This window comes from Girardinichthys multiradiatus, chromosome 13, assembly GCF_021462225.1.
Source record: "Girardinichthys multiradiatus isolate DD_20200921_A chromosome 13, DD_fGirMul_XY1, whole genome shotgun sequence".
In the NCBI taxonomy this organism is placed as follows: domain Eukaryota; kingdom Metazoa; phylum Chordata; class Actinopteri; order Cyprinodontiformes; family Goodeidae; genus Girardinichthys; species Girardinichthys multiradiatus.
In genome coordinates, this window is record NC_061806.1 from 27,581,797 (window position 1) to 27,605,721 (window position 23,925).

General features: G+C 37.4%; 1 protein-coding gene across 5 annotated transcripts in view; it reads right to left on the reverse strand.

Annotated features, from left to right (window-relative positions):
- Window positions 1-23,925, reverse strand: part of trps1 (trichorhinophalangeal syndrome I) — a 151,349-nt gene that overhangs the window by 114,854 nt on the left and 12,570 nt on the right. For all 5 annotated transcript variants that reach the window (XM_047383456.1, XM_047383455.1, XM_047383454.1 and 2 more), the window contains exon 2: window positions 8,608-9,040. In XM_047383456.1, coding sequence (XP_047239412.1) covers window positions 8,608-8,620 — 13 coding nt within the window. In that variant the 5' untranslated portion in view covers window positions 8,621-9,040. The remainder of the gene's footprint in view (window positions 1-8,607; window positions 9,041-23,925) is intronic.

Consider the following 23,925-nt stretch of genomic DNA (forward strand, 5'->3'; position numbering starts at 1 on the left):
TGCACTGAAAATATAAGCTATACCTCAAAAGCTCAACTTTTAGAACGTGATCCATGTTCATTTGTGTGCATGTTTGACAACAAACCAGCATGCATAACTTACTGACACAAGGCAACTTCATGTAATTGCGTTCTTCTCTGCAAGTAGAGTTTAGCTTCAAATCCAAAACTCTCATTAAAACGCGAACACACTGTATACATTAGATTTGACAAGTTCCTTGCAATAATGCAGGTGCAAGCTGGTTCTAAGAGACCTATTGTAGTCAAATATTTCTAAGTGGGGTGGGGGTGGGGAGGTTATTATATTTGGAACTATATTCCCAATGAATTGTGATCACATGGATGCTTGCTTGTGAGTGTGTGCTCAGTTGCACAACTGTGTGAGCATGCAAGTGAGGGAGTGAGTGATTGTTAGCAGAAGCTCGTTAACCCCAGAAGTCATTACCGCAGCTCAGAGGTTTATACCAATTAGAAAAAAATAAACGGCAAGCGAAAAACAAAACAGACAAATGAAAAACAAGAGGAGAGGAGAAAGTGATTACTGGAGACGAAATTTAAGTAATTATTTTTGCCACATTGAAAACAATATTGTGCCCCCAAGACAGATTTAAATGGTGAGACAGCGGCAAGAGTGATTGCTGAGAAGAAAGCAATAATTGGAGAAAAATAAGAAGTGATCATCAGCGTAAAATATCGAATTAGGGATGGTAATTCCTTTTACAAGTGAGGACAGAAAAGACAGTTGGAAAGTGACAAGGGGAATAAAGGAAATCATTAGGATGAGAAAAGAGAAATAAAGTATAAAATAAGAAGAAAAAGTGTGGAAGAAAACGGGATAGCAATCACTGTTCCTGTTTTGTTTATGTTTCTTTTTTCAAGACCATTTTTTTTGTTTTGTCAGCCTTACCTTGGGCAACCCACACTGCAATTTCTGGCCTGCACCATTTGTCACTCACACACACACACACACACACATATATACGTATGCATTCCCATACACACAAACCCCTAAAGGGGCCTTTTTTCCACATTGGGCCATTTGGTTCAGACAGGCGTACGGAAACAATTCCCTAAAAACAACACAAAGCCAACACATAGAAAGCTGCAACACAACCTCACTAACACACACACAGGTAGACCTGCTGAATGAATTACTACTTGAATTGTTCAATGGTGCCCTAATAGCAAGGAACCTGCTCTGGAGATCAACGCATACAGGCATATAAACGTACACATGGAAAAGCCTAAGCAGTAAGCAATAAAGTTGAGTTATTTTAATCTGTCCAGAAGTAGGTTTTCCACTTAATAATCAACAGAAGCTGTGGTAACTCTACTCCATTAGGCAGCTGGGAAACATGTCTTGTATCTATTCTGCACCAGAGAATGGAGCTAGACTGGTTATATTTGCCTATAAAGAGAGTTTTATCTGGACCGTTTATTGCTGAACATCTGTGCTATCATTTTTTAAATACAAACGTTCTCCATTGATCTATGTAAGGATAATGGCACGTATTTTACATTGAACAAAGTGGATGGATGGATGGATGGATGGATCATTTAGTTAACCATAACCCCTGGACAGAGAATAAAGTTATAAACTTTCTTTTTCCATGTTTATCCTGACTAATTGTGGAGGAACCCTGCAAATCAGAGGGTTGAAGATGTATGCATGTCCCTCTTTTCTGCATAAAAATGCATTATGCAGAACTGCATCTGCCTTTAAATAGTCCACAGAGCTCCTGAAGTCCAGACCAATCGAGATCAGAATATGAATGTTAATTCATTTTGTGTTGTATCTAACTACTCTGTTGAGTAACTACTGTCTTTTTAACAGTGTTCGTTCTGTTTAAAAAAAAGAACACTTCTATTCAGTTGCACTTCTATCCGACAGTAGTTAAATCTACTTTGCTGCCAATCTCTCAATTTGCTTTTCTCCTCTTCCAGAAAAAGACGCAGCATGTCTTCCAATATTCTCAACAATATGGAACGTTTCACGTTTCATTACAGACAATTGGCCCTGAAAGGAGTCAGGTTTAAAATTCAACAATGTTTGTTATTGCAGTCAAACGGATCCGAGGGAGTCAAAGCAGCTGGAGACAAAAACGTCCAATTTTTCAGGTCAACTTACTCAGCATTGATTTGTTAAGACCAAACAAGTGGCTTCTGTAAGATATGATGCCATGAAAGAGAGCTGTGGGAGAGCTGACTCATCTTGCTGAAAAGGAAACTTCCTTTCAAATGAAAATGGAAGAAACTGCACATAGTATTCTCTAATTTATCAAATACAGAAAGCCCGGTATCCTGTAAAAGTTGGTTTTGACTTATTTTTGGCATGAACGTAACATTGTAAGCTACTATGGGCTTTACAGCAAATGTTTTTTCACTGTTTTCTTTCCTGATGATGCAACCTTTCATGAAAATCAGCAAAATCAAAGAAACATGCACCCGAGGAGCAGGGAGGAGAACAGGGAGAAACGTCAGTCTTCCCCTGGTAGGGGCGGGACATATTCCACTTTGTCCGACAGTCAAGTTAATTTTTTCAAATTTATTTTGTATATAACACTGAAAAGCGTGGAGCGGAGAACGAAATCAACCGCGGTGGTTTATCCCCTGGTATGAAAGCTTGTACGGGCCATAACTCTAACATAACTGGCGCTTCAGGCACATGTCGGTACCTTCCCTCAAAAGAATAAAATCCTGGGGGAAACACTGTATGGGTTGTAGGTTATTCAGCTAATAATTATCTCACCATATGGAAAAACTTTTGAACGTTCATCCCAGGATATTCCGACGTTCAGTGTGAAAAAAACAAACACGATGATGTCACCAAGGTAACCTACCCCCATTCTGACTCAGCTGAAGGCTGTGAATTTTAGACCCATGATCCTATTACATAAGCACTACAAAATGGGGGTGCATCCAAAGTGATACGCAATTTGTAGATGTGTCATCAGTTCATATTCCACAAAATGTGCTTCATTCCTTCACAATTAAATCCTTCCCATCCTCAGCGGACCTGTAAAACGCAGATGGCAGCACTGTTACTGGTCTGAGGTATACATATAAATATGAAAATACATTGCAGTACTTCAATCTAAAGTATACTGTAGAGCACTGCAAAGGTGTGACTGTATGCAGAAACAGATGTATAAGAAAATAGGCTGATAATAGTTTAAATAGTATTTGTTTGCAATAAAAAACACAAAATATGGTGACAGAATGTTTGCTGTATATCTCTAATTACCAGATAAGACACTTTGTGACAGTAGCTTTAGAAATTATGGCTTCAACAGAAAGTCTAAGGCCTGCCAAATACAAACACAGCTCACATTACAAAGGAGCAATTACTAAACATCTGCCTTATGTAATTTACTTTTTTTTTCTTACTGTTAATTTTGAATTTTGCCTCGTCTTTTCTTTCTACTGGCTTGGTACTGGAAGCATAGTTAAACAAGCCACGCGTGGCATGGTGACCGTGTAGGTTGCATTTGGTTCTGTTTAGCACCTGAATGTGAGCTAATTACCAATTGGAGCTATCTTTCGGCTCCCAGCTACTTGGTTTTTGTTGTTCTGGCAGTTGTTCAGCTGCTGCCAGACTGCCTGGCTGCTGTAACTGCTAGTGCCACAATCTCAGTTGTCTGGAGTGGTTCTGGTGCTACCGGGTCTAAGCATTTATAATTAAACATATGGGGACTCTTAAGCCCACTATGTATAATGAATACTCTGGTGAATGACCTCAAGATGTATAGGCAAAAGTTCGCTATACTGATACAGAACAAATCTAAAATCAGTGCACGCAGAGACATGCCATTGTAAGGATTAATACATGCTGAAAATATTAGCAAACTTTCCCTTTCAGCAAAACATAAAGAAAAACACATCTCAGTACATTTTTGTCAGTATAAGCAGTCATGGTCGAGCTGACTTTGCAGTAGTTTTCTAACTCGCACAAGGCTGCAACTGTAGAGTGATTTTTCCTCCCAGACCAGGAGCGGCACACAGCTGTATACATCACCGGCATATGGATTAAATAAATGCAGTCTGTGTAAAGCTTGTTAACACTTGTTCTCTTGGCTGTGACACAGGTTTTGGGCAAACCAAACAAAAATAAGAGCACACACCCAAATCTGTGCACACCCAGACAAGAGCGTACATGCATGCTGCATGTGTGCAAACACAGACACGGAGATCACATCCAAGCAATTTTCTCCAAAGAAGTGGATGTTAAAGTAAGTTGCTGGAAATAAGTTGCACTTGTACATCTGCAAGTACATACATGTTATTTCCTTTTAATCAAAATTTTATTCTTTAATTTCAGTTTGTATTTTCTCCAGAATAGACAGAATTAAGCAAATGATTTTAAAAAAACTAAGCTCAGTCCATCACTTTTGTTTTGCCTGTAAGCAAATCTGAAGCTTTAAGAGAAAATATAGAGCAAACACAGATCACCTTCCCCTCCAACTCTGAAAACTCTAGAAGTCTTTTCTTTTCCAGAGAACACATATAAACTTATTGCTGTAACCCTAACCCAATGAAATATAACAAACTTTGGCCATTAAACAAAAATATGGTGGAGGTTCCCTGTTTAAGAAAAGAGGTATTTAAGGAATTACAGGACCATCTCTATTTAAGCCACCCAGCCTATATCTGATTTAACTAAACTCAAAACAAACTGTAACAAGAAAATGTAATTTCTCTATGCATTTATAGAACAAAAAGGGAGAACAAAGCCAAAACGTTTTTTTTTTAGTTTTTTCAGTCTTCAAGGTGAGAACTGGCCATTAGACTGGTGCATTACTACTAATTTGTAAAGTCAAACTGATTTATATTGGCAGAAGCATGTTTTCACCAAAAACAAACTAGATCCTCTCTGATGTAAAGAAAGAATGAAACAAAACAGTGTAGTAACACTGCATTGTCGACCAATCCCATTACAGCTTTACACAAGCAGACTGACAGCGGTTTAAACGCATATCTGCCACTCTGATCTCTGATTGATTCTGTGTCCTTTAAACGAGTCGATCGCCAACAAACTGACAAATTAAGTCATTAATTGCCATGAGGGGTGGTGACACCCCCTTTATAAATCTTTGTAAGCATAATTAATAGGCCTTAATTTGAATTAATTAGAACTACGTGTTATTTGGGATTTTGGGAAACAGAAAGACAGGGTTCCCTGTGTTGCATGTGGTCACGCGTACATGTGCCTTATGTAAGAAATGATTAATAGTCAGTTTTGTCTCAGGGAAAACACACACGGTGATACGCAGGCAGAAAAAAAGTGGTTGTTGGAAAACTAAAAGTGATATCCCTCACTGCAAAGCTGCAAAGAGATGAGATCATCTGGCACACAACAAGCTCTCCTCTGACATATTTTGTGTAAATAGGTCAACAGGTAGTTGACGTTTTCAAGTTGACACACTGTCGTCTTAACCTCAGGCTCAGATGTGAATGTGCTTCATAACCTAGGGTATGAAAGTCAGAAAAACTTGGGCAAAGAACAATTGGAGCTCCGTTCAGTCGGAGGAGCAGCATTTATTTCAATGCAAGTACATCATAGAAACAGACTGCTTTGTGAGCAGTGAGCATGCTTATGTGGTTGTGTACAGAAAGACAGTCAAATAGCTTTGTGGGAATAACTGAATTATCTCTGTTCAACATTCCTAAGTTTTAAGCAAGTCTTAAAAAAACAGGCATATCAAAGAGCATTCAATACCACAAGACACACACACACACACAAGAGTTCATCCATGAGCATCTACATATAGAGTCCACATCTGAAGACATGCATATTCACATGCAGAGACATAGTTGGACGCACACAATCAAAACCACGTCTAAAAGCATCAAGCAGCTCAAAGCAATCCGCCCTACTGAAAAACATCACCAAGCAAAGCCACTGTACCACATAATGAAAAACATACAAGCACTAACTCTATCATAGACTCACATATGCTTTCACTCAGGGGCGCAAAACAGGCACCACGTTTACTCAAACTTTAAACACTAATAATTTATCATGACATTGATTCAGAAAAAACTCCAAACTGTTAAAAGTGTTATTCAGACAGTTTTAGAGAAGCAGACGATAACGCAATCAAATGAATCACATGAATTGCTCAACCTCAGCGCAGTTAAAGGGTCATTTCACACACTTAAAAGTAGCGTGGTGTGTCACCAATAGTTATTATGTTCAATTAGGAAGAATTGAATAGATACAATACAATTAGGTCCCTTTAGGTCTGACCTGCTAAATCCAATCTTTTCCCTTTTAAATTATATATTATAAAGACCAGAACACATAAAAGAAAAAAAACGTGCTGCAGGTTCTTTGGTGGAGATAAATGTTCTGAATCCAACAGAAAATGAAGGAAATCCCCATTTATGCATCAAAGAACATGTCCCTAACCTTTGTGGGATGTTTTATTGAACTCCAAAAAGTGCATCAAAGTACATACTGTTGGTTGGCACTGATGGACCAAATATAGTGTGACATCTTAGTTTATGATGCATTTAGGGAACTTAAAACGATTCAGATTTTAGGGTTTTTGACCTGCCAATAACTGATCAGAGTCAACCAAGAAAGATTTAGTTTCTTTCCCCAGCTTGTCTCTCTGCTGAACAATTAGCCGTCAGACCGCCCAGATGGATACCATGCACATTTGCTCTAATTGAACCTTGTAAAAACACTGTATACATCCATATTTGCCAAAATATTAAATTTTTTATTTCCCCTTTTTGTATATTAAGATTTAAAATTTCCTCATTGAAAGCAAAGTGGAATTGAAGTCAAATTTCCTTGTTTGTGTGCACGTGGTGTAGCAGTAGAGCACGCGACCCATAGACCCCGAGGCCTCAGTCCTTGTCTTGGGTTCGAGTCCTGACCCCAGAGACCTATGCTGCATGTCTTCCCCCTCTCTCCACCCTACTTCCTGCCTGCCTAATTTGGAAAAATATCAAAAGCTATTAGTGCAACAAATAAATAAATAAAATTGTATTAGTATAAAAACGTTTTACATTGAAAGAAGTCATCCATTCATAACTAGCATAAAATAAAAATATTCTATGTATTTAGAACTATCAGCAAAACTGTGCATACAATTTGCAGAAGTAGTTGCTACTATATTTACATATTCTTCTCCACAAACCACTGCAGCTTTGTGATCACACTTACATAATAACCTCCACTGTATGCATTTGCATTTCCTGTAGTATAACAGCTTGCAAAGGTGTTAGCGTACTCTGGAATGCATGCAAGAAACGAGAAAGAAGCAATTCAAACATGTAGGGCATCTTAAATCAAACTAGAGATCAGCATCAATAAAGTTTCAAATGTCAGTAAAATACACATAATCATTATACGGGCCTATCATCACCAATCTATGCCATGAGGTACGTATTAAAGCCTTTCATTTAAATTGTTGATAGCAATCTGCAGCAAATAATGATATCAAACAGATTTCGTCTACATCAGAAAGCTTAACCATTACTTACATATTTAGCACTAGCCAACCAGTTGATAAAGATATTCCCTCTAATATTAACTGTGAGAAACTAATGAGTCAGTTGTTCTGCCATATAATGTCAGGCACATTCTTCAACGTTTCATGTATGCGATCTCTAATCATTCAAGCAGTACAGTAACAGATTTCCCCCCATCACAGAAAAATATAAATACTGAAACCCAGCACACAGGGAGCATTTAGAGGCAATGCACTTCCTTCAATGGTATGAGTATGAAGGGTTTGTCATCATGCTTTGCTGCTCAGCATAAAAAAACATAAAGCTTCATACTGTGAACTATCATCTAACCTCACTAGCAGGAGGCAATGTAAATTCACAAAACGGCAGAGCTCTGAAGATTCCTTCCCCTTTTATGAATTGTCCAAATAGCTTTGCATTTGTTGTAAAAGCCTGAGGAAAACTTGGACTTGCCAGATCAAACCTCAACAGATAAAAATTCAAATGGTAAAATTCCACAAACATCTAGATCCCTGTTGCCAATAAATATATTTATTTTACTTTAGTCTAAAATTTCTAAAATGCACTCTGGATAAGCACAAAAAGTCATGTAAAATTCAAGTTTAGAGACTTATCTTCTAGTAACATCACAAACTGAAACAATATTTCAGCTATTATTGATCATAACACATATGTAGACTTTGATAAGCTAGTAACTTTGTCCTTAAACAAACTGTAAAGAGACCTTAGATAAATTAATGATCAAAAGTTCATTGAAACTGATCAACTTTATAAGTAAAGTATATATATAAAAAAACCTTTTTAGCTAATTGATTTAAATAGGATGCGTTCTGGGGGCTAGTTTTTGTGCTGAGTGGACTTTAAACACTTATTTCTTACTGTTGGATATGCTTCTCCAATAAACAAATGTGCTTATTTTCAAGACACAATTTTTCTGTGTGATATTTTGCCACTGCAATAAAACATTGATTTATTTTAAGACTTTTCACACATCTTTACCAGATTATATAAAGGTACTTCAGTATTTTTTGGTCAAATAAATAAGTACTGATGGCTTTAGCTGTGAGTCCTTTTTGATTATTTTAATTAATTAAACTCTTAAATAGCTTAATTAAACACATCTTACCTGTGCTGATCATCAGGTTATAAAAACATCATGGCTGACTCCTGGCTTTGGCATCAGTTTCGTTCAACCAGCTTGATTACACTGGTCCGTCTCGCCTGCGCAGTTCCTCTGTTACTCCAAAACGAAGGAATGGAAAGCAGAAACCAGGTGTCGGACCCAAACTAGTATCCCTCCATCTCAATAGGTCCACGTGAGTCCTCACAGGTCCTCGATTGTCAGAGTAGAAAAGGCTTAGCTTCTTTGCCTTGTGTATAAAAAGGTCCTCCACTGGGAGAACCATCGGCTACGTTTGGTCAAGAGCTGCAGCACCACTTCTCCTTAACTCTGTGCCATCACAGCCTTTGATTCTGATCAGCTCAAGTCTGGGTGACAAATGCTGCCCTGCTATCCTGACATCTTATTTTTGGTCTTCAATCACAACTGTTGTCTTAACCTGCAAAAATGACAAGAAAAATAACTTTTAGAGAACATTTGACAAATTCTAATAAAGGCTAGGGCCTTTTAATTGATTTCAGTGCAAACATTTATCGTTTTAATCTAAGCCCAAGAAGTTTTTACCTTTGGTTTATACAAACATTTCATTATTCAAATAACAAAGTCTGAATTTACTTAAATGTAGCTGTGTGAATGGACTGGGAATGTTCCGGTAAATACACAAATTATATGCACAATCAGGTAAAGTACCTTGAAAACGAAAAGCATTCAGAACATAGAGAGTGCAGCAGATAAATTGATGGGGGACAAAACAAACAGCTTGCAGCACCATTGAGTCGCAACAGAATCCAGCGTCTCACTTTTTCTGTGAGTATTACCAACTCCACTTCAATATTGATTGCCCCATGAGTCAGAACAAGGTGGTCATTAATGAGTAATTTCCAGGGATTTCCATATCAAATTTCCAGCAGCCGTGACCGCTGACAATTACATTTCCTTTATTCTGTAATTCTAGCATTAAAAATTCAGACTCTTCGATTCTCAGCTCCCCCTTTTGTATCCCCAACCACAAAAATCACCCCACCCTCCCTGCTTGTACTGCTCCTCTCTCTCTCCTCCTGCCAGTGCCATCCCACTCTTTGGCGCCTACTTACTTCCATCCATCCAGCTTCTATCCTCAGTCGGATTTCTTGGACTGTCCAACTTAGTGTGTGTGCATATGTGCAGTGTTTTCATCTGTAACAACCACAAACTTCATTGTACTTTTTTAGGGATTTTGGGGATAGACCAACACCAAGTAATGCATATTTGTAGGGAGGGAATGATTTTCAAATAGTTTAACAAATAAAGACCTGAAAATATTAGACATGGAGTATCTGTGAACATCAAACTTCAAGCCTGGCCAAACATTCCCCTTTGGATTTAGATGTGGACTTTGACTAGGACACTCGCCTGAATATGCTTTGATTTAAGCTATTGCATTATAGCTCTGGCTGTATGTTTAAGATGGTCTCCTGCTAGATAAACCGGACTCGAGTCTTTTGCGGTCTTTCAAAGGTTTTCTTCCAGCATCACTGTCCCAGCTGAGGATGAGCGGGATGCTGCCACCTTTTACTGCAGGGATATTGTGTCAGGATGGTCCGCGGTTTATTTGTCATAGCATTTTGACTCACATTTGACAACAACTTTTTTCCTACAACTCTTTCTTAAAGGCCAGACTTGTGGAGTGCACAACGAATGGGTGTCTAGGCAAAACACTTCTCCCACCTGAGCTTTGGATCTCTGCAGCTCCTCTAGAGTTACCATGGGGCTTGGCTGCTTCTCTGATTAATATGGTATGGTGGGTGTTCATTGTCCTGGTAGATTTTCAGTTCTGCACTACTCTTTCCACTTTCAAAAGTTGGACTGAAGAGTGCTCAGTGACATGTCCAAAGCTTGAGATATTGTTTTATAACCTAACACCGCATTGAACTTCTCCACAACTTTACCCCTGACCAGTCTACTGTGTTCCTTGGTTTCATGATGCTGAACTGGATTTTTAAATATCGGCGTAAAGGGACCACGTATTCTTTTCCTTCGACTTGGACAATTTTGTACTATGTGTTGGTCTACCACATAAAAGTCCAATAAAAACACTGACATTTTTTGCAGTGCAAGTGCAAAACATTTGCACTGCATATCAACGGTGGGTAACACAAGTACTTAAACATGATGAGTTAAAGAGCCCTATCCATTGTTTGAAACTTACTATACATCCATTATGCAACACTGGGTATAAAAAAGATGAAAATGAATGGTGTTCTCCCCCCAGAATCCCCACTTAGAGGTTTACCTTTGCTCCTGACCACTTCCACATGCAGCTCTAACTTTGTTTGCACCACAAATAGAAAATAAACATACCTAGAACAGGCTGTTTTTATGTGAAAAAGGGAAAACTGCACATTATGAGTCATAACTGGAATTATGAGTCATTTTTAGACCCTCCCATCTTAAAACAGTCATGTTTTTAAAAGGAAAATACAACACGTTTTTCAAATAAATAAACATTTCCATAAATATCCCGCATCCTTAGATGACCTTCAAATAATCGAAACAAATCAAACATCGGATTATAAACACAAAACGACTGCCGCGAAAGATTACGTTCTACTGATTTCTCCAGGCTGTAATATCCTGACTCTAAGCTACACACACACACACACACACACACACACACACTTCCTGTTGTTTCAAGTCTGACCACATAATAGTATTAGCTATTAGAGCTGCGAGAAAGTAAGAATGTTTTTTTTTAGCTGTGAGGGAAAGCAGAGAGAGAGAAGAAAACAGGGGAGCTACTTACTGATTAGTAGAACAACAGGAAATGAGAGGAGAGAGAAAGGTTTTCTTTATTGGAAGGAGTGAGCTTAACTAAATATTTTTCCTTCTGGAGCTCTGACTCAGTCGAGCTCCTGCTTAGTCATTTAACTTAATCACTGTCATTTGCTGCCTTGCTGTGTTTTATTTTGCATTGTGTGTTTTCTTTATTTCTCCACAAAGACTTATCTCACTTTTTTTCATTCCAAAATACTTTAACTTCCATCCCTGTGTAACTCCTGTTTCCCTGTTTCAGTTTTCCACTTTATCCGTCTGCCCAATCAGTCCATCAGCGGAGCTCCCTGTCATTTTCAAACGCTTCTTCTGTCAGCTTTTCCAACGGTCACTGCGGCTAAGACCCCCCAATATCCCCCATCCCTTCCACTCCTCAACGCCCAGAAGCCACCATCACCACCTCCCCCCCCCCACCCCCAAAGACCGTGTGTGGTCCGGTCTGACTATAGAACATTACATTGTTCCAGACAGGTTGGACTGCGCCACTAGCCAGCAGACGGAAGGAGGCGGGGGTAGGTGGAGAGCAGGGGTTCCTAGGGAATGTTTGTTTTTCTGTTTCCAATTTGGTCCAGCCCAAGGAACTCCACACTCCGCTCCGTCTCAAACACACCATTCATGACGGCCTGACGTACATGATTACACACAAACACCCACTCAGTAAGTCCCGGCTAGCTCACAGCACACACACACACACACACACACACGTGTGCAGATGTGTATATATGTATATGCACATACCCACACATGTTGAGATCCCTGGCTGCTCATGAAGTACACATATGTACATATGTGAGCACTAAGAACAGATACGCACATGGCTCAGATTCATTTTCAATCTTTTTAACCATGAAACATAAGCCCTTTAATTTATCTTTGTTCTCATCTTTTATTGTTTTCTGATTTGTTATTGCTAATGCCATTTCAAATGACATGGTGGTCAAATTAATTATGCTTGTTTTTTTCCTCGTCTTTCCGACCCCCCCCCCCCCCACCACCACCACCACCACCACACCCACCACACCCACCCCTACTTGGGAAAATGATAATCTCTGAAAGGCCTTTTTGATGTTTCTTGCTGCGTTTTTAGATGTTATGTAGACAAATTTTAAACCCCATGTTCCACCAATTAAAGCACAGAGGGCACATTGTTTCATATTCAACGTTTCCATCTGAAACAGATTATTTTAGCAATTTCCTTGTTGGGATTTTGTTTCTTTATTTTTTTTCTATTTATCGAGGATTTGTTAGGAAGGAGCACAGATCAGCTCTGGCAGTTGGACAAAGCAGCAGATGTACCGTACATGTGCCCATAGCTCGAATGTATGTACAACGCAAGTTCCTTAATAAGATCAAGAAGTCTTGGTAAAGCTTCAAAACTGTCCATACACATATGGAATTTCCAGCAAACAGGTGTAACACAGTGGCACCTGTTTTCGAGCTACAATAGTGTTCCTCTTTACATCAATTATGATATTATTATCCTTGGACAGGGACAATTTGAGGCAGAAATGCACAGAGATATCAGTTGCTGACCAGTGACCAGGCAGTCAGAAACCCTAAATTCCTATGTTTTTCTCTGATCAATAAATGCACCATACCAAAGCATTAACAGGTAACACCAACCATACTTTTTAGTGTTGTTGTTTCTAAAGGAAGAAGCAAACTTACGAAAAAGGATAGTTAAGGACATACCTTCATACCTTCATACACAGATACTATTGGTTTACAGCTACTAAAGCAAACACACTTATTGCTAAAATAAAATGCTATAGACAGTTTAAAATATCCCCTTACAGTAACCCTTCCCTCACACACAGGGAAATGTCGCCTAAGCTTTTAATAGAAATTATTAAGGCCCAATCGTGGCAGAAAAGCTTAGGAAATTTATTATATTTTGAAAGCTGTTTATTATTGTTCTTCAAGAGAAATCAGAACCGGCTAAAATTGGAATCAGCAGGTCAAAGCTTTAAAACTCTGGGGATAAGAAATTTGCCATAAACCTTTAATGAATGCGTCTTTAATTTTAGGTCTACCTTCAGAAAAAGGTTTTAATGTATCTTAGTTTAGTTAAAAAAATGTAACCAACTTAGGTTGGTTTCTAAAAAAAATCACATATGCAGTGCCAACAGTTGGATAACTGAGCTGAAGTCAAAAACCAACATGATCTGCTCTAGGAACCTTGGGAAGCTTAAGTAGGTAGGTGACTGCAGGTTTTTATCTCTAAACTGACATAATTTTAACACTAAGCTAAATACAATGATAACAAGAAGCTAAATGCAGCAATAACAGATACACATCTGATCCTCATTCCCATTTTAAACTTAAAGTTACTAAACCGAATGTGGTTAATTAGTAAAAACTATAAACCCATTAGTAAATATGATCCTTGCATGTGTATTTAAATTCAAATGATGTGTGAGTCATTAATACAGTGAAAATTCATCAGTTTGATTATTACAGCTAACAGAGACCTGCCTGGGTTTTAGGTGGGGATCTGTTGGTTTACAGTTCCTGTTTAGCCTAAACCCATGAGACACTGTTTTCAAACCAGAACCTTGTTATCCAAATGGCATGAACTGATTCCTGATACTAAGGTACATAAAAGTTTACAAAAACATACCATTTCAAAACTGCTAAATTATTTCATCATGCATACACACTCCAATCCCTCTGGGACTTTGTGTGGCATCTCATTAATAGCACTTTAAACAAGATGCCAGAGAGATTGGAGTATTCTCTGGCTGTTTTACTTCTGGAAAGGTAAAACAGTGCTTTCCTTTTACCTCCTGTTGCGAAGTACTGCAGGTCAGCTGGCTGAAAGGTGGTTACCACACTCCCCAAGCGTAGAACAAACACAAATTTGGCTGTTACGAAAAATTTCCAGTCAAGGAAAAATCTAAACAGTCGTGATATGGAAACTACGAGGGTGCCAATCATCACTCCAATAATGCTTTGTTAAAAGTACAACTGGCAAGGAACAAGGGGCCAGTTGCAGGCTATGCTACCGGAGCAGAAAGCCCAACTAATTAACCAGCAAATATCAGCTTGATAGAGTCCTAATGTCAAAAACATCATCTGGCAGTACAGGGCATGTTTACGTGAAAACTACTACTACATTTACTGTGTCTGTCTTGTATTTTTGTATAAATGAGATTACCTAAACTTGATTGATTTTGCAGCAATTTCAATGATGGTTGTTTTTTGTTATTTTGAAATAAAAGCAATTAGCACACAGTTCTATATCGTTACAAAACAAATTCATGAGAAACTGTTTAATTTCAACACAAGGCTCTCATACTATGACAATCTCATGATGGCTTTATATAAACACGACGCTCTTCCCCAGCACTCCCCTACCAGCTGTGTGCTGATAGGACTATGCGGCCGATTGATAAAACTTCCACCTTTCTTCTCAAGGACAATGGCGCTTCTATCAGTGTTGACAGTCTAATTCTTGTAAACACACTCAGACTTACATATATTCGCACCCTCAAGATTCCACCGTACCCTTGCAAAATCTTTACATATGTGTGTGTTGCTTACTCCTGCTGAGGTTTTTTGTAGTATTTCCCCAGAAAGAAGATTTTTTTTCCTCCTATCTTACTTTACCTAAATGTGTGATTTCATTACTTTTCATAGATTTTCAGATTTCTCAGAAGGATTACCAGCAAAAGCCAATTATTATTAGTATTTGAAAATTTTACTACAGCTGTTTTTACACCAATGACCAGAGATTATTAGATTTCTTAGAAGGATTCATAGATTTCTTAGAAGGATTGTATTACAACAATTTCATACCAGTGAAAGCCAAACATTATTAGTATTTAAAAAGTTTGGACCTACCAGTGACCCAGCTTCTCTACTTAGACTTCAGTGAGTTCCCATGACTGTTACTATTTGAATGATGGGATCACAACTGCCTCATACCAGCAACCTCAAGAATTAATATTATAATTTTTCTTCTAGCACAGGATGAATACCTTACCACAGAGGACTTAATGAGCTAATTACCTCTATTAGAAAGACTCGATTAGAACCAGCTCTTACCAGTAAACCCCCAAGGATTATTATTGTCATTTGATTGATTTTTTTGTGTTTTATTTTCTCTATCATTGTAATGTTTTTCCTCGTGTACAGCGCTTCGAGTGCCTTGTTGCTGAAAAGCACTATATAAATAAACTTGACTTGACTTGACTGTTATGCACTGGCTAAAAGCTCTTTGTAAATACAGCAAAACACAAATTAAATGAACTTCCTAAATTGCATGTCAATGTCTACTTATGTTTTTCAATAACAAGCAAAGCAATCTGGGAGATGAAAGTGTCAAAAACATTGGACTCTTTCCTAATGACATATAGACGCAGTCCTAAAGAGGTAAAGTATACGAAGATCTTCCCCAATGCCTGCTCATCAAAACGTGTTTTCATATTTAAAAAACTAACCAAAACTTCTGAATTACAGCTGCTTGCCATGTTTGATGTCAATCTGAGTGTACAGGTGAAATTCCAATTAAAGTAATTTTCTGTTACACAGAATTTTCTGTTACTCCATACAGAGTTACAGAGGGGGAAAACAATGAAGGAATATGGTTTTATCTCTGTGATAGAAAATACTAATCATTCCCAGAGGAGGACATGTCAGAAAAAATGGACCCCGCTGAGAGGCTTTGAAGAGCAGCTGACATTAACTGCTGATGTCCATGTCAAAATCATTTACTCCTCACTCTCTTACAATACGAACAAACAAACTTCAATTCCTAGTAGGTTTGTTTCAGCTATGAAATCAAAGTACACTAAAACACCCATCAGGTGAACTTGCTGCTCAGGCATGAGGGATATCAGCTTTGATCAGATTAATGTGAGGGAATTATGGGTTTTCTTGATGCAAAAGCAATATTGATAGGATGTATTTTTACAGTGAAGCTGTTAAGAAAATCTTAAATGATTTTTTTTTTTTTTTTAGATTTTGTCACAAATTCAAGACTGATACCAGATTTACTTATGAGTAAAGTAACAGGCATGTCACCATAAAATAAATCTGACTATATTAACCAAAGAACATAACCACAACCTGTACAAATTCTTGATCATTATTCTCTAAACCGCATGCTGTGCTCGATAAACTGGTTTGCTGATAAGCTGCTCCATCTGGTACAAATGCACTTGCAGAGATAAACAATGGATCAAAACAGAAATACCATTATCATTTTTGTTATGAGAAAATAAAGCATTGTGTCCGTGCTTCTTTGCTCAAACTTGATCAACCAGATCTTTCAGCTGCTTAAATGAAAGCTGAGGGAGTGGTCTCTATTCAGTGTTGCATACAATATCCAGATCTTTTAAGTGGTGTTCTGACAGTGGGGCACGTGCATGACTTTTTCCCATATGTTTCTTCTGAGTGCCTCAAAGTGCCTGACATGAGTTTGGTTTATTCTCTGGGATGTGAGAACAGGGATTATTTTTGGAATGCTTTCTTTAAAATACTTGTGAGAACATCAAAGATGTGCTTTAATCCAAAATTGAAGCTAATTTTATTAAGTAAACCTTTGGCATGGTCAGGTTCTGTTATCAAGGTTACTGACCAAAAGGAAAACAGAGGACTGCTTCACATTTGCCAAAACAAATCTTGATCTCCAAGACTTTTAGGGCAATATTCTGTGGACAGATGAGACAAAATGTAACTTTCTGACCCCTTATACATAAAGTAAAACTAAAACACTATTAAAAAACAAACAAACATTTTACCAACAGTGAACCATGGTGGTAGTGTGATGATCTGGGCCTGCTTTGATGCTTCACAACCTGGAGGAATTCGCATAATTGTTGAATTCTGTTCACTGTCAGAAAATACTGAAGGACAATCTTTGGCCATCAGCCTGTGACCTTAAGCTCAAGCACAAGAGTCTGCTCTGAATGGCTGAAAAAAATCTAAGTAAAAGTTTTGAGTGGATTGAACCTGATTTAAATGCTGTGGCATGACTGTGAATAGATTATTCATCCTCGGAAATCCTCTAATATAGCTGAATTAAAACAAATTAGCAAAGAAAGTGGGTCAAAATGCATTTACAGTGATGTAAAAGAAACTTAAAGGCAGTTGTGGCTGACAATGGTGGCACAACCAGCTATAAAATTTAGTGGGAATTTACTCTTTGCTATAGGGCCAGGTTAGTTTATGCATTTAATAAATGAATAAAGTGATTTAATAAATGAAATCACTATTTGAAAATAGCATTTTGCAGTTCAGTATTAAAATGAGTTTGCTCTGATTAAAAAGCAAAAAGGCGTAATTGTTTTTTACCAGCAATTGATGTTGCCCTGCAGTGCAGTTCAGTCCATTTGAGTATATTTAAATTCAGGGCAATTGTGTATGCAAAACATCAACATACTATTAAAAATGTATCCTGTGCTGTTTAAAAATATTGCCTAAAAGATGAATACAAATATGTCTCATGTAAAACATAAAGGTCCAAGCACAAAGCCCTGTGGAACTCCATGACTAATTCTAATGTAAGCAGGACTGATCATTTACATGACAATTTGTAAGACAATCGTGACATAATCCTAAAAACAAGTTTTCTGCATGGAAAAAAATATTTTTTTTAATGTTTCTTTCTCCTTCACTGTTAAATATTTGCTGCCAGAAAACCTTTGTGCAGTAAGGAATAAAATAAACGTGCTGTCACAATCACTAAAATGAGAAATGAGTTTTCTGAGTCTGTTCACTAAAATAAGCTGCACACACAAGAGCATTAATCAAAGATTTACAGTTTGTGACCTCCAAATGGAAAGTTTCGGCAGCAGTGGCCAAAAGTAGCTGCCATACTCTAAAACACACTGGAAGACAATAACCAACCGATTGGAGCTGTTGTGCCTGGTAGAAAAGAAAAACTTATCAACCACAGTCAAAGAAGTAGCTACTTTTGCCTCGTGAACAGTGTTAATATCCTGCCCTGATGTACAATAGCAGCAGGGAACCAAGAGCTGCATAAATCAACTTTTGACTGTTGATTCTGACCTTGCTCTCCACAACTAAAGCTCTCATACATCAAAAATAATGGAGAACAAACTCTGCGTCAGTGGTGGTTGGAGGCGTAATGGAAGGAACTAGTAGCTGCATAAATCAGCATGTTGATTGTTGACTTTTGCTTTGCTTGTCTTTTCCGCCCCAAAAGAAACGGAAAACAAACTGAGACGCACATCAAACTGGCTGCCAGACATCGCTGATGATTTTAAGGACACGTGCACACAACACTGTACATCTGTGCTTGTGTGCGTTTGTCACTGTGTGGTTCGTCAATGTCTGGGTAAGCCTGAACATTACGTCAGTCAAAGACACACACAGAGAAGTGCACATTTACACTTTCAAGCAGATTTATACTCCAAAACAGGCTCTGCGCTTGTGTCTACCACACTAGTTCCACTCCTTAAAGCATAGACATTTCCTGCAAGAGCAAGGCCCTACGGGAAAATTGCCTGGACAGACTTCAGATGCACACACACACACACACCTGCAGACACACACACAATGGAACATTTCAAACCCACAATGTTGACATTATGCTGCTTTCCAGAGCCGTTTATCTGCGCACCAGCCAAGGGAAGTACTATCGGGAATCAACATGGAGAAAATTGTCGGACTTTGTACAAAAAGCTGGATTGAAATCAAAATGTAAAGCCAAATTTGATCATATTTTCAGACTGACTCACCATAAGTTTTAATGGAGCATTTCATAGCCTGAAAGAAGGGGAATCGCCCATACCATTCTCCTATAAAATGTAAACAAATGTGCCATTTGATAAAAGCATCCAGCGCCATTTTTGACAGTTTCCCACAATGCTTAATAAGTTCAGTCAGCAGGCCCCTATTCTGCTGTAAAAAAGCAATTCTTGCCTCTTTTATTAATCAAAGACAAAATTCAAATTATGATTCGATAACATTAGAGATGCACCGATTAGAATTTTGTGGCCAGCATTCTACATATTTTATTGTAGCGTTCACTAATTATTTATGCTACACCATATGTGAGGTAGGAAAACTGGATTTTACTGTTTTAAAACGTAGACAAAACAATTTATAAAAATTTAACTTATTTTAGGCATAAGCATGGCTAACACTGCTACAGTTTCCATATGTAATCAATTGAGAATGTATTGCTGAAAGTTCAAATAGTACAACAGAGCAACTTTTCTCTATACCTTTTAGGCTTTCTGTTACCTGCAAAAAGTCTTGCTCTTGCTCATTCCCTCGCAGCCTGAATAAAAAACAGATATGTCTTGACATGTCGCAGTTTAAAATGGCTTCTTATATCTCTATGCTTCCTCTGAGTTGATTTGATGCACCACACTGACTCTGAAAATAGTTGCCTTTGAGTTGTCTTCTCTCAGTAACAGTGTCCACACTGAAGATTGTTGTAAGGACAACCTGTTCCTGGATCTTTAAGCTTCTGAACAGCCGGTGTCCAGCCAAGACTGATTAAGTAAAAATCTGCCTATTTCAGCCACCAGCTGCTTTCTCTGAACACATCTAAATACAATGCAATGTTGGCTAAAGTTGTATACAGATAATCAGTTTTAACCAGGTCAGATGATAAGGTCAGATGCATTTTTTTGTTTACCCAATGTGTGTTTCTTTGAAAAATGCATCAAAAATTGTGCTTTTCCATTTACAGTCAAACTGTGCACATAAAAGTTATTTGCTGGCTGACCAAACAAGTCTTCTCAGACAGAAATACATCAGGTTCAAGCTTCAGATTTTGGGGTTTTTTTCATATTTTTTTTCAACCTCAAAGGGAATTTTCAGAAGATTCTCAGTTGTATGTGACTATTATGTGCAGTACATCATAGTGCTAAACTGACGATAATCTACAAGATTATCTCTAGTGAGTTTACACAACTGCAGGGGCTCAAATGTATTGTAACACTATCAATCAATGGTTTCAGTTCATCTAACTTCCTCCACATTTCATGCCATGCATCAAATGTAACCCTTTCTTAGTATTTTTCAAGATAAGGTTTAGGTTCTTTGAATTCTTTGAACATCTGCTTTATAACATTGTGTTTTGTTATGTGAAGTTGTCCTTTCATACTGCTATATAACTGTAATGTGATTCAATAAAAAAAAGTCCAAGAATGGTTTGATTTCAGAATTCATGACATAAAACTGCTTTTGGATCTTGGTGAGATATTTCCAAAGTGCATTTCAGTTTCCCATTATGCAGAACTAATCCTAAATATGCTTATAATACTTTAAAAACAAAAACATAAAGAATGCTTTCAGCGCTTTATGCAATAGACATCTTCCCTCCAGTTTTTCTGCACCTCAACCATGTGTCCTTGCTTTCTAGAAAACAATGACGATCTAGTCAAATAAGTTTATTAATTTTTCTTAACCTACTCTAAAATAAGAAAAACTGCACATCACAAACATTTATAGATGAGATTAAAAAAAAAATACACAAGAATAAAAAAGAGAGCGAAGACTTTTCCAGCAAGATGAAATCAGCCTCTAAATTAAAGGAAGACTTTGTGTGCACGAAGCAATAAAAAGCCGTAAAGCCACGTTGCAGAACAAACACCATGCCCCCCACTAGGCTTTTTCACCCAGTGCAACACACACTACCACACATATATACACACACACACTTAGGCCTGAGGTAAATTTAACTGTCAGCCGTAAAGTTTTCAACCATGGCAAGTGATCTTTTGCCCCCTTTTCTCGCCCCTTTCCCTCCTCCTCTTTATGCAAATAGGTGTATCCTTCTGTTGCGCATCCCTCGTTCCAGCCATTAAATCGTCACTCTATTTCCACTCTGATTTTCATTTACATGTAATCCATCATCATGTAAATCCCAGCTTCTTGTTTCACTTAAGGTGTCTCAGACTGTTTTCTATTTGCATTCTATCGGTTCCTTCATTCCTCCCAGCCGTACGATGACCCAGAATCCCTTAGGAGGCTTTTTTTTTCTTATCTCTGCCTTCCTACCTTCCAAGCGATGAAAAGATATCCTTTCCTCTTCTGTCTATCTGTCCGTTCTTCCCCCACCGAGTTCCTCCCAAACAACCCACACACACTTCTGACTGTGGGGCTCTGACACCCACCTCTTCGTCTCTTGCCACAAAGGTCTGAAAGACCCCCAGATGTGTGTCCCCCCCTTCAATTTCCATTTCAAAAAAAGAACCACCCCTCTCCCTCCATCATCCATCTATCCATGCATCCACTTTTTTCACACACTCGAAGGGGAAATTATATAAATGGTTATGTTAGGAACTTATTGAAAAGTACACTTTTCAGAGTTTCTCAAAAAATACATGGATATTACTTGTAAGGTTCAACAAAGAAGAGTTCTGGACTTTTGAGCAATTGTACTATTAATGATAGAAGAAAACTTCCTCTTTAAGAGGCATTCTTTAAAAAACATGCTGACCATCAAAATCTTTCATATCTCACAAGAGAAAACATACTGATGCCAACACATGTCACAGATCTCTAAAAGTCTCTTAGATTTTGTTTGAATGAATTCTGATGAATCATCAAGAAGTGCTTGGGAAAGTTTTAAAGAGGATTCTAGACAAATCACGCAGGAGTGCATCCCTTTAGTTAAAGGTTAAAAAAAGCTGTTAACATTTGGATGTTTACAGAATAATTTCATAATTATTCATATAAACAGTTTGAGCCTATTGTGACTACTATTACAGACCAGAGGTAGCAGGAGCTATTAATTCTGATGCATTTGATAATTAGGAAAAAACACAAATTTGATCAGCATTTGATCTGCTAATCGCTGAGCAGAGCCAATTGTGGTCTCTGATCTCTGGCCTTCTGATTGGTGCATCTTTTCTTAACTAGCTTTCTGGTAAAATATCATTTTTTGTCTCTTTTCATATATTTATATTTTACATTTCCTTACTGAGAGCAAGCAAAGAGGAACCAACGTCTAATTACTTTGTGTGAACAAACTTTGTGAATAAAGCAGATTCTGATTCTTGTTTTAGATTAATTGTAAAAAATATTACTGAAATGAACATGCCACGCCTGTTAAATCAGTTCAAATGTTTTCATCAACAGAGTTTTTACAATTTTTTTCCCAGTCCAATTGTCCAGATTTTTAAGATCCACAAAAATACATTTTTACAATTATCAAGCTTTGAAAAGAAAATCAAAAAAACATTAAATAACATTTTTCTTTTAAAAATAAACCTGTTCTTCAACAGATTTTAATAGTGTAGAAACCACAGGGTTAAACTTTGTTCTAACCACTTCTACTACCTGATTAACACACGTCCATGAAATAGATCCTAAAGCAGACTTTTTATTTATTGTAAGGTCCACCGTTTTTATTGTCTTTGGGTCAAATTAAACATACAGAAAGACAAACTTAATGTGTCACATATGCCACTGACAACATTTTATTTGTTGCTCATGCAAAAAGTTGGCAACTCAGGTGCTTTGGTGGTCAAACCAAAAAGAACCGTTGCTACTTGAAAGCACAAGCTCCTTATCGCGCTGTAATATTATTATCATTATTATTATTGATTATTTATTTTTATAAAATCAATATTTTAGACCACCTTGGTTGTTTAAGCTATTTCTTTTTGCGAAAACCGCATTTTTACCTTCTTCAAACTGTGAAATACGAAATAATGGTCTGGAAATACACATTTTTACATATTTCAATTTCCCCGTATTCTCGGGGAAAAGGAAAACCCTAAAAGCCAATTCCAATAATAATCTGAGATTTTTTTCACAAATATAAGGATGGGCAAAGCAATAATTATTTTACAAAATTCGTGTACAAAAAAACCCATCTAATATTAACTATAATATATGTTGTAATGAAGTAATACTCCAAATCAGAATTGGCTAATAACGGTATCAGCGAACCAGACCTTTACAAATTTGATGAACGGAAATTAGCCAAAAAATCTGAATTGTGCATTTGTAAATTATATTTTGCATTTGTTCCTCCAACCTGGTTTTGAAATCAGTTGTGGCTTTGAACCAAAATATAGAACTTTGAGAAAATCAGACAAAAATAAAAGTCTCACAACTATATTTGGGACAAAAGAAAGAGGTCTATAAAGATTTCTGAGGCTTAGTAGAGTGAAAGTATTATTTTATGTTTGACATAGATGTGGTCAAGCATGTTGCAGATTTGGGACACCATCCTTACTTGTTTCCTGGTTCCTTAAAGATTTAATTAGAAAATTAATGAGCTTTAAAACTTCTAAATCTCATTACAATCAAGATTTTTTAATACAAGCGCAATTACTGACTAACATTTTTTCTCTGAGCTAATGTTTTAAAATAAAGCTAAAAACATGTTTTTAAGCATAAAGCCTAAAAACAACACAAATTAAATCTAAAATTAAAAGATTTTATGACTGATTATTAAAGTTTTTCTTTAAAATGATATGTCAACACAAAACTATTTGAGTTTAGTGTCAGCATGAGCAACATCAAATAACTTATTATGAGTTTAACCAGCTATAGTTAAAATCCTTTGCCTTTTTATCA